The sequence below is a fragment of the Xyrauchen texanus genome, chromosome 42, assembly GCF_025860055.1.
Source record: "Xyrauchen texanus isolate HMW12.3.18 chromosome 42, RBS_HiC_50CHRs, whole genome shotgun sequence".
NCBI classification, from domain to species: Eukaryota; Metazoa; Chordata; class Actinopteri; order Cypriniformes; family Catostomidae; genus Xyrauchen; species Xyrauchen texanus.
Genome location: NC_068317.1, coordinates 25,637,259 through 25,649,610, shown reverse-complemented (window position 1 = coordinate 25,649,610; position 12,352 = coordinate 25,637,259). Strand labels below are relative to the sequence as shown.

The 12,352-nt window shown below is 36.5% G+C and overlaps 1 protein-coding gene across 3 annotated transcripts in view; it reads left to right on the top strand.

The window, feature by feature from the left end:
* The window catches only part of LOC127635074 (collagen alpha-1(XI) chain-like), a 108,577-nt gene that overhangs the window by 36,654 nt on the left and 59,571 nt on the right, over positions 1 to 12,352 (top strand). For 2 of the 3 annotated variants that reach the window (XM_052114848.1, XM_052114847.1), the window contains exons 8-17: positions 1,794 to 1,856; positions 2,810 to 2,851; positions 3,035 to 3,097; positions 5,645 to 5,719; positions 7,325 to 7,408; positions 7,993 to 8,049; positions 8,981 to 9,034; positions 9,142 to 9,195; positions 9,741 to 9,794; positions 9,915 to 9,968. In XM_052114848.1, the coding sequence (XP_051970808.1) occupies positions 1,794 to 1,856; positions 2,810 to 2,851; positions 3,035 to 3,097; positions 5,645 to 5,719; positions 7,325 to 7,408; positions 7,993 to 8,049; positions 8,981 to 9,034; positions 9,142 to 9,195; positions 9,741 to 9,794; positions 9,915 to 9,968 (600 nt within the window). Of the gene's footprint in view, positions 1 to 435; positions 745 to 1,793; positions 1,857 to 2,809; positions 2,852 to 3,034; positions 3,098 to 5,644; positions 5,720 to 7,324; positions 7,409 to 7,992; positions 8,050 to 8,980; positions 9,035 to 9,141; positions 9,196 to 9,740; positions 9,795 to 9,914; positions 9,969 to 12,352 lie in introns of all 3 variants that reach the window. The other variant, XM_052114846.1, reaches the window with a different exon arrangement.

Sequence of the window (12,352 nt, the reverse complement as noted above, 5' to 3'; positions counted from 1 at the left end):
ACATTATATGATTTTTGGAGATTCAAAGTTTTGGTCACCATTCACTTGCTTTGTATGGACCTAATGAGCTGAGATATTCTTCTAAAAATGTATTTGTGTTCTGCAGAAGAGTGTGAGTAAATAATGAGATAACTTTCATTTTTGGGTTAACTACATTTTCATCACACTAGACCTCCAGACACAATCAATCCAAATTTCTTCATCCACCCCAAATCTTCCCAAATTGAGCAGGACAAAAAAGTGTTACCTTTTTACTGTCAAAAAAATCGATGTGCTATTTTTAATGAATGCATAATAAATATTGCTCCTGCTCTGCATTAGAACATGATTATAGTAGTATTTGCTTTAACAGCTTAAACTAACATTCATCTTCCCTCCGTTGCTCAAACTTCCTTGCCTCCTGCCCCTGCTGCTGCATTGCATGGGTATAAAAAGTCTGTGGAAGAGGAAGTTCTCGGTGAATATGTCACTGAGACTGCCCAGTCTGGTCTGGATCCGACCGATGCCCCGGAGGCTGTGCTGCCCAGTGGCACCGCCGACACAGTTGGAGTGGATGCGTATGACTTTAAGGAGTATGATCTTAAGGAATATGACGTGACGGGGCTTGATAAAAACCAATATGAGTATGGGGCATACGATGAGTTTGGCAATGTGGCTCCAAATCCTACGGCCACTTATGAGGACAATTTTGGGCCAGGGTTTGCCGCAGAAACTGACATAGCTGAGACCGAAGTAAAGTCAGATGTAAGTATGGACCACCCAACCCTTCTTCAGTGGTAATTGGGGGTGATGTGCTGTGCATGGACTCTTGGATAAGGGAATCTAACATTCATCCATGGTTTTTAGTGCATCACTTTGCATGGGGGTCCATATTTGTGGCAAATCAGATTGTTTGTTCTCTCCAGTGGGTTGGTTTATTTTACAGAAATAGTTCATCCAAAAATGAAATTACAGTATGTCATCATTTATTAATTTTCATGTTGTTCCAAACAATATGAGTTTCTTTCTTCCATGGAAGGAGATCTTTGTGAATTGGGACCATGGTCTGTAAAGCTCAATAAAGGACAAAAAATAGCCCCTTAAAAATATAATACACATTGTTTATAAGACTTGTCTGCTAAATTCCAGGTCTTCTAAAGCCATACGATATGATATACGATAGCTTTTGTGAGGAACAAACAAAAATTTGTAATGGAAATAATTACAACATGAAGCAATTGTTTTAGTTATTTTGAAGAGACATTCTGCTACATTTTTGGGAGAACTATCCCTTTAACTTCTCTTCTGTTAAATGTTCATGGGCATGTTTTGAAACATAAACCTTTGCATCTCTTCCTTTTGCCCGTATTGCCCCCCCCTGTTGCCCTGGAGACACAGTAATTACCCCATACCACAGACCCAGCTGTCTGCACAGACACACATTTCTCTTCCTCTTTTCCCGAGAAGAGATGACATACACTTGTTTAGCTCACACGTCCTCTCCACCAAACACTTATAAGCACCAGTACCTGTCTTTTCACCCACCTGAGCATGGTTTCAAGTGTCTGCCGATCACACAGATGTCCATGTCATTCACAGAACACACCTCACAAACTCACCACTAACCAGAGTCATTTGCCTGTTGATATCTATCTATCTATCTATCTATCTATCTATCTATCTATCTATCTATCTATCTATCTATCTATCTGTCTGTCTGTCTGTCTGTCTGTCTGTCTGTCTGTCTGTCTGTCTGTCTGTCTGTCTGTCTGTCTGTCTGTCTGTCTGACTCCTGTTTTTCTATATGATTGCAGATGGGTGGAGGTGCTCTTCTGGGACAGAAAGGAGAGAAGGGAGAGCCTGCAGTGATTGAGCCGGTAATTTAGAGACAAATTCTGCACAACCCACACTAGCAATACCTGAAATGAAAGACCCCTTGAATTCAACATTGTAGTTTGTGGTTTGCAGTCTATATCTGAGCTTTGTGGTCATCTATATGCTATTGTACTGCTAAAAGTTGACAAAGTTAACTTTTATTTGATCAAAATAAAATGTATCTTCTGGGAAAACGGACTGAAAATATTGATGACTCATCTTGACAAATTTGTGTCAATTTTGGGAAACACTCTACAATACGGTTTCATTCGTGACCATTAGTTAATTCATTGGATATCATGAACAACAATGAACAATATATTTGTTACAGAATTTATGAATCTTACTTAATGTTAGTTGATAAAAATACAATTGTTCATTGTCAGTTTATGTTAGGTCACAGTGCATTAATTAATGTTAACAAATACATATTTTGATAAAAAAATTTATTCGTATATGTTGAAATTAATATTAACCAAGATTAATTAATGCTGTAAAGAATTGTTCATTGTTAGTTCATGTTAACAAATTTTGTTAAATAATGTTAACAAATGGAACCGTATGGTGAAGTGCTACTGTCTCACCCAAACTTGCTGTTTCAATAGGAAATGATGTAACACGGGAAACAAAAGCCATTTTATGGGATGTTAAATTTATCACAGCAGTAACCTTTTAGATTAGCCTTAGGCTACAACCACACTTATACATTTTCTTTTAAAATGCATTGATTTTGCTTCGTTTACTCTTTTCATCCACACTGGACCGGTGTTTTCCTCTACAGAAAATTGAGCATTTTCAAATATACTCTGAATTACCATATAGTTTAAAGAAACGAAGACGTTAGGAAACTAGAGACAGAGTTTTCAAATGAAAATGATTTTGGGTGAATGTGGCCTTAGAGCCTTTATCCTTTTATTCCATTCTATTAGATTCCGATTTGTTGTGTCTTTCACAGGGAATGCTGATTGAGGGAACTGCTGGTCCACCTGGCCCTGCTGTGAGTTACCAACATTTTGTACTTTTATCAGTTCTGCAATATTCTACAGTACATTTTTCACATTCAGTAACAGTTAGGTAATAGGTAACAGTTCTGTTTTAAGGGCTGTTTTGGTAATTAAGTTTTCACTGTCCTCTCATTTGTCTTCAACTTCCTCTGTTTCTATTTCCTATGTTTCTTTAGGGTCTTCCAGGCCCTTCAGGTTTACAAGGCCCTCCTGGTCCAGCCGGAGATCCCGGGGACAGGGTAAGAATTTGTTCCTGTCTCTGACCACTCCAGAGTCTGTTTATATACTATGACCCTGGGCTGGAAGAGGAGTACTTTCAGGATATTAACAAGGTTTAGTTAAGGCCTCCATCTTTCATACTTGTGGCTGTTGTTTTAAAAGATATTGTGTAAGTGTAAGAATACACTTAATGATACAGTAAATCCACTGTAAATCAATTTAGATAAAAGCATCTGTCAAACTTTATTGTATGATATGTAATGATAGTTTGACAAAATTGCATGAAATATCTCTCAATGGGATATTTAGTAGGTCCTTGTTTAGCTGTAAAAATATATTAAAAAAAATTTAAACAGCATATACTTACTTATCAATCAATAAGATATTACATCTTGTTTTCAGAGAAATCTTAGATATTTAAGAAGAATATTAGAAAAATAAACTTGCTTTCCCTTTCATTTAAGTTTATTTCCTTACCCCTTTGGCAAACATTTTATTTCTAGTTTGAAGCGTAAATCTCACATAATTGAGTTCGATTTCTCTCAGAACATGACTAAAGATCTCATGCAATTTTGCTTGCCAAGTAAATGTGTAGCTATATTACCAGAAGACAAGACAAAAGTACTAGTTAAAAATATTATATTTTGCATTGATGAAACTAATCTAAAAGAATGGTGCTGTCAGTCCAAAAGTGAAAAGAAAGAGAAGAGGCATATGGGGCTTTTCCACTGCACGATACAACTCAACTCAACTTGACCCTGCTCGCTTTTTGGGGGTTTTCCACTGTGGACAGTACCTGATACCTGATACTTTTTTTAGTACCACCTTGGTCGAGGTTCCAAGCGAGCCGAGCCGATAGTAAATGTGACCTCAAAATCCTGCAGATCACTGATTGGTCAAAGAGAATTGTCACCACCCGCTAGGTTTAAAGTTAGCAACAGCGATAGCAATATCATTTGTTCACGTGGTCAATAAACGAGGTGCAGACGGTCCACTCGTTAGCAACGAGCGAAACGAAAATGTATTTCAGGATGTGTCTCCAACAGTGTAGGGAAAAGTAAAAGAAAAAAACATTTAAAAGTGACTACAGAACCATCAAGGAAAAATGGAAGTGGTTCAATCAAATGGACGCTATCTAAACAGGCGTGCAATGGGAGGGAGAGTGCCACGGATGGAGTCCACGATGGAGGATGGTATGTTTTGTTGCGTTAACTCTATACTATGCTTGAAATCTTCACTTTATTTAGTTGACCAGCTACTGGAAAGCTTGTTTCTAAAACACCCAGGCCAATTTAACTGTTACACTTGTGTAAAATCACCATGCAACAACTGCTTTATGCAGCACAATGAGCTAGTAGCTAACAGCTAGTGGTCGTGTTATTGTTTTGGTGTTTGTGTCGTGTTTAAGAGGATGTCACGACAGTAGAGGAGGCACAACTATGATGATCAGCCTATAATCCCACCCACATTGAAGCGGTACTAAACTGCAATGGAAACGCAATCTCAGAAAAGTAAAGCGAGCAGAGTTGAGTCGAATCATAATGTGCAGTGGAAAAGTGCCAATACAATAGAAAGCTATTACACTAGACATTCCAGAAAGATTAATAACATTTATGCATGTGATATATATATATATATATATATATATATATATATATATATCATAAATTGACCTGAATTTACTCTAGCTAGAGTCTTCAGCACTAACTGTTAATGCAATTGCTCATTATGTAAAGACAAATTATGGCCTTTACAGCTCTGAACAAAAATTAAATACCTTATTTAAGGTTTACTAAGGTTATTTAACATCTGGCCAAGCCAAACTTACAGTACAGTATATCAAAGGTAAATCAGTGTGGTGTTTGTAGTAATAATAATTTAGTCCGTTTGTACAAGTAGTAGAAGTTAAGACAGACGGCAACCATCTGGATTGAGATATTAAGTGTTTACGGAAAAGTAATTGTAACACAGTGATTGTCTGCCTATCTTTATAGGACAATTAGACACTAAGACAATTGAACTACAATTTGGATCTTTAAATGCAACTTTGCTAAAGTGTAATAAAGGGTCTCTCTCTCTCTCTCTCTCTCTCTCTCTCTCTCTCTCTCTCTCTCTCTCTCTCTCTCTCTCTCTCTGTGTGTGTGTGTTGTGTGTCTAAGTCAATTCAATTTTAAAATGTAAAGTACTTTATTGGCATGATTGTGTTTACATACAATATTGCCAAAGCATTAATACACAAAACAGATATTGACAAATAATAATAATAATAAAACTGTAACAAATAAATAATAATAATAAATAATATAATTAAAATAAGGTGCCAAGTAATGAATAAAATAAATTAAAAACTATAATAACAATATACAATAATATAAAATACCGGTAAGCATTTAACAACACATTATGTACATAAAAAAATAAATAGAAATACTATTACAGTCTCTCTGCCATGCTTTGATTCCCTACCTTTCTCTTTCCTCTCTTTGCATTCTCTTACCTGGGTGTTGTCATGTCAAGAATTATCAAGTTACTTATTTATCCCTTACTCTCACTTCTTGTCTCCTCAGGGTCCTCCTGGTCGTGCTGGTCTTTCCGGAGCAGATGGTGTGCCAGGCCCTCCTGGTACTATGCTGATGCTGCCAGTAAGACCCCCTAAAACCACCAAATATTTGCATTTCAAACTCACCAACACTGCACAACATTTTCAGGAAGAAAATGTATTGCATTTTTTATTACTAACAAAAAGAGCCTCACAAAAAGATTTTAACTTTTTTAATTAAATAAACATTAAATCTAACAGCAATGACAGTGCATGGCCAAAGTTTATAATTCAAAAAATGAGACATCAAGTAAATAAACAAAAGCAACATTAAGAAATTTAATGACCATTAAATAAACGTTAATAGGTCAAAGCTTTCATCTAAAAACACAGAAACACTTTTAATCCTTAACGCTTACTGATAGTCCATCATCTATTCCAAAGTTGGGTTGCAAGATATTATCTTTTAAACAGCAAGAATATTCTAAAAGAGTAGAACATTTTAAAACAGCAGAGTTCCACCGACTAGCACAAGGAACTATTGTGTTAAGTTTTATATCAAGTTTAATGCAGTGGACTCCACTGCATCAGCAGCAACAGTAGAGCAATGGGCTTTGTTCCATTTTGTTGCATATTTTGCAGTTGAAATATATTGTACCCGGGTAGGACCCATAGAGATGGCATCCACTAGATCCTTTGAAACAATGAAGTTAAATGTGTTAGCTGCACACCATTGGTGTAATTTCATTCATAAAAATGTAATCATCTCTTTAGATCCAGTGCTTAAATGTTAAGGTAGACCACTCCATCTTCACCTGGCTGGCTAGTAGCGAGTATCAGTTATGAGTGCAATACACCCCTCCCCCCCTTCTGAAAACACTCGAAGATTTACAGAATGTACTGTATATCAGCAGTGTGCTGATTTAGAATGAAAATGTAAAAGATTGAAAAAAAGAGATTGATTAGGATGATCAATAAATTATCAACAATTTACTGCTGTTGCCTTGTTAATTCTTTTTGTAATAATGTAATCTATATAAAAAAGTAACTATAGTCCAATTATGAGTATTTTAAAATGTAATGTAATCCAATTTCATAATGCTGCTTTTTTATTTGAATGACTTAGAAGCGTAGTATAGTATAGTATAGTATAATATAGAATAGTATAGTATAGTATAGTATAATATAGAATAGTATAGTATAGTATAGTATAATATAGAATAGTATAGTATAGTATAGAACAGCATTCACAATGCTTCATTTATTATTTGACAGATTTAGCAATATAGTCAAGTATACAGAAGTATAGCATTCATAATGCTTTTCTTATTTGACAGACTTAGTAATATAGTATAGTATAATATAGTTCAGTATAGTATAGTATAGTATATAATTCATAATGCTGCTTTTCATATTTGACAGACTTAGCAGTATAGTGTAATATTGTATTGTATCGTTTTTTATAGTGTAGTGTAGTGTAGTATAGTACAGTAGGCTAAAGTACAATATAATAATCTTTAAAAAAAAAATATCTTATTTGACCAAATTAGTAGTAAATTATCATTTATTATATTGCACAGTTTAGAAAAGCATGTATAATGCTACTTGTGTTATGTGACTTAGTAGTATAGAATACAATAGTATAGTATTGTCTTGTATTGCTTAATCAAAATAAGAATAATAAATGTACTGTGTGTTTGTTTGACAGTTCCGTTTCGGTGGTGATGGTGAAAAGGGCCCAGTTGTGTCAGCTCAGGAAGCCCAAGCTCAGGCCATCCTCTCCCAGGCTCGGGTGAGTACATGAGAGTGAGGCAAAGCAAGCAGAAGGCCAGAAAGGCCCCATAGCTTTACCTAGCTTTTTACTGAAAGGGGGAGGCAGGGGACTCTTTACTGTAAGGAAGAGGTGGGGCACCAGGTTAGAGGGTGTAGAATGGATTTGGTCTGACCTTGTTTGTGCTAAAATAATGAATAGTTAATAGTGAAGCAGAGTAGCAACAGGCTGCTTTGACTCATGCAGGGAGGCTTTTAAAAATAATAGCAAGGTTCATGACCTGCAGAAGGGCAACCCGACAGGTGTTGCTGATTAGTGTGAGTACTCAGGTCCATCCTTGACAAATGTAGATATTACCCCACCTCCTCTTGGTTCTCATAAACATAGTGGATGTCACAAGCTAGTTGACTTTTGTTATGCGACTGACTTAGCAGTATGGTATAGTATAGTATAGTATAGTATAGCATAGTATAGCATATTATTCACAACGCTCCTTTTCTTATTTAACGGACAGCCTGTAAAATTCAGGGATTGAAGCGTGTTTGAAGTCAGATATATGTTGTATGATTTTGCAATGGTTTTGTTTTTTTGGTTTGTGTCCACAGCTTGCCATGAGAGGTCCACCTGGTCCAATGGGTCTCACCGGAAGGTCTGGCCCAGTGGTGAGTTTCAGTTACCCCTTGACTCCTGAGAAAGTCTCACCCACTCAAACTTGTAAATGTCTTTTCTTTTCTGCTTAATCAGTGAGTGATTAAGAGAGGCCAGGTAACTAATGATCTTTTAGTCTGTCTACTAGTCGGCCCAGCTCTACTAACCAGAAGCTCTGTCTTAGGCCTCTGTCTGTCAGCTGGTCTCGAGCAGACCTATTCATATGTGAACAGCCAGTCAACTCAAGCCTAAACTACTTCAGGCAGGAATTATCCTGCTCAAATATGACAAACTAATAGCTAAAATACCTCAAATGAACATTCAAGACAAGGAAACCACAGCCATGTCATGTCTTACCCATCATATGCGACTGATCGAGCATGAAACAAGCAGGGGTTGTTTAAGAGAGGTTTTTTTTTTTATCATATTATGTGTCTAAGAAAAGAACACAGCAAACTGTTTAATGGCTAGTTGTGAATGCTTAGATGTGTAATTTAAAAGCAGACAGATCAGAGTCCTTGAATTCCCAAATGATTCCAATGAATGCTTTATTGTAGGGGGCACTTTTAGGAATATAAATGCAAACTCAAACTCTCAAATTATCTTCTTAATTAACTATAAAAAACTATGCCTGCCTGTCTGTCTGGGACATCACATGGTGATTCTTAAGCTACATTAGCAGAACTCTCCAAAGTCACAATATAACTCTTAAAATACATCTGAGCTCTTATTTCAACTACATTAATTTTAGTACTTTTATACATGGCTTGTTTAATTCTCTTGGGTAGAAAATAACAATTACTGTATTTCCTGAGAAATATTGCCACCTGCTGCTTGCTTGAGTATAGTGCAGACAGTTCTTATATTCTGTGGCTATGCTACAAATGTGCTAGTTTGGTCTAATGTTGGTTTAACCTTTCTTTCTCTGGTGTCAATCACATTCAGGGTCTTCCAGGCCCTTCTGGACTGAAGGGAGAATGTGGAGACCCTGGTCATCAGGTAAATTGGTTAACTACCTTACTTTTTACCACTGCCTTCATTCTACAGGACATCTTGAAGACACAATAATCTTCTAACCTAAATAATCATATATCTCTCCACCACAGGGTCCGAGGGGAATCCAAGGCCCAGCGGGGCAAATGGGAAAACCTGGCAAGAGGGTGAGGTTTTAGTTTTTAATAACCTAAAATGTTGACATTTTTACTTTAAAAGATGGAAGTTCTTTTTAGTTACACCCTAATGTTGTTCCAAACCTATATGACCTTCTTTCTTCTGTGGAACATCTAAAGAGATGTTGGGCAGAATGTTTAGTTCTAATGTTCGTTAAATGGAAAACAAATTAAATGAAAGGGAATGAGGACTGAGACTATCAGACCCTAACAATCTGCCTCAGCTATTTATCTATTTTTTATTTTTGTATTTTTTTGACAGGCGAAAGAGTCGTACAGGTTGGAACAACATGGGAGTTAGTAAAATTCCTTTATGTATACTCCAGGCACAAACCATTCCAGCACTTTTTGATCAGGTTAAATTAAATAAAACTATGATATTCCCTGCAACAATGTCTGGTTATTCTTTCAATCTAAAGGCTGATTACGGAAAACAATTCGGATGACAGGACTTAATGCTTGTGTGACTTCATAAGCATGCATGATATTTTTGCTTCTTGGAATTGTTCACGTCATGTTTGACCTTTCTGTGACAGGGGCGCGCTGGAGCTGACGGGGCACGTGGAATGCCTGGAGAATCAGGATCCAAGGTACATTTTCTCAACTATATCTAACTAATAGAATCTATTGACTATGCATCTTACACACTATATATCATATAATCTTTATATAAGTTGAATGCTTGAAAGTTTTACCTGGTCTTCTTTAAGGGTGACAGAGGATTTGATGGGCTTCCTGGTCTGCCTGGAGAGAAGGGACACAGGGTGAGTAAAGTCAGTGGACACATAAAGAACCAAAGACAACCCTTCAGACCCATGCCATTGTAGCAGAAATTGGATTGAGTAAATGAGCATTGCTGTCTAGAGGTGGTTTGGAAGAAATTGATTGTCGGTCTGTTTACCTGTATACTTAAATGAAGATACCAAATTATAACAGAGAGGTTAAATATGTTTTAAATAATTAAAACTTTAGATTTTAAACATTAACCAAGATAGACACTTTAAGATATGCATCAGCTTGAATGAAACTGGCTTGAAACATATTTGTATTTATTTCATTACGATGACTGAAACAGTTACTGTATATGTCTCACAGTATTTGCAATTTAATATGTCTTTAAAATAAATTGGTGCCCTGGCTTTTGCATTCTTCCTTATCTATCCGGTTACGGCACACAGGCACTTTAACTGTAAATGCTATGATTTTCTTAGAAAAGGCCATAAACATTAATCATAATTTAGCCACTGAGATTCAGAGAAACAAGCTGCCATTTTTGTTTTCAACAAAATGCACATTGACAACAATGAAACACACAGTAAAAGTTGTAGCTTATGCTTTTCACTGTACTGCAAATATGCATAATGGAATTATGATGAGTACTGTAGGTCCCAGTGTTGTGGTCAAGACCAGCTAAACCGAGACCGAGTCATGACAGAGACCAAAGTGTATCGGGACTGAGACAAGACCAAGACTTTGAGGGGTCGAGACCAAGTCAAGACCAAGACCAGTGCGAGTTCCACACTGCATGACACACTTAAGATAAATGTGTAACATGCAAACATAGGCACCTCTCAAATTGATCTGAAAGATCCACGTTCCTATAAAAATACCCACAAAAAGCATTCACCTCTTTTATTGCCACACATACATACTGTATATATAATATAATAATATAATATATAATGTTGTTATTTTGAACCAACAAGTGTGTGCAATTTTGCTAACCTCATAGAAAATATAACAAAGAATGCCAAACATCCAACATATAAAATGTAGAAAAGCTGTAAATGTGTTTAAAAAATGATGACATAATATGCCAAACCTGAACAACTGCAGTGGCAAAACACTCTCAAAACACTCAACATTTCTGTTTCAGCTCTACTGGAGGACCTCCACGTGTTTGCGCCAAACACCATTAAAATTCACTGACACTTACTTAAAAATGACAGCAAGTTATTACACATCTTGGTACTTGTATAAAAACGAAGTAGATAGCCTTATAATAAAACATAATATGCCAAACTTGAACAACTGCAGTGGCAAAACACTCTTCATAAATCCAAGCTCAACACCAAAGGTAAACACATGAAGGGGTAGTTGCTAAGTTTAAAGTAGAGTTGATGTAATGTAACTTTATATTCATCATTAGCTACATAGCTTTATGTGGCCTGGCTCGTCATTGTTTATCACAAACAAAAGCTGGCAAGCAACTGCAACTAGCGCCCTGAAACATACAGTATAACGTTACATAGGTAGCTAAAACTCACTAAATATTTTTCGGTGAAGTGGGAAGAGATTTCTGAAGAGTTTTGGTACAGAGGCAGATTGCAAACATTAGGTAGCTAGCTTTGCTAGCATCACTTCCACTTAGCTTACATTTTTTATGTTTTCTTTCTAAATACCGGTAATAGTTTGATGTGGTCCCAGCCGTCTCGGTGAGGGTCTCATTGCAGAATTTACACACTGCTGTGTGTTTTCTTTTGGACTCAACTCTAAATTATTTGTGGTTCAGGAAACCAAATTTAGTTATAGCTGATTTCGCTGACATCTTCCAGGCAGATAGCCGCTGCTTCACCTATCTCCCTCATTCACTTTTGGGGTGCGGGGAGTTGTGATGGGTAATTTCAAAAAACATTTGTGAAGTTATTGGTTGCATTAGAAACGTGATGTTTTACATCCAATCACAGTAATGATATTAACAAATAAATTAAAAAATGCACAGACAATTTAGTGATATTCCCGCATCCGTGGTCTTGACCGGTCTTGAAATAAAATCCAGAGTCCTCTTTGTCCGAGACAGAGACAAGACTGAGTACTACAACACTAGTAGGTCCACAAAGAGTCTGCAATCGTGTATTGTATTCTAATGTTCTTCCTCTTTTTTTCAAATTTTCTATGCTGATTTTGCTGGAAAATGTGCAGAATGGGTTTAAATATGGAAAATGTGTTAGATTGCACTGTTAGATTAGCTGTTAGCTACTAATCTGCAGAGCATTTGGAAACATTCTATGAGCGAAAATTTTGTGTAGGCCTGGAATGAGCCCTTATGAGAAGCAGTATGAATCTCTTCTGAGGTGAAATTTGTGGCATTACAAACAAAGATTTGTGTTATAACTGGTAACCCTGTTGCAGAGAATTCCAGCATTTC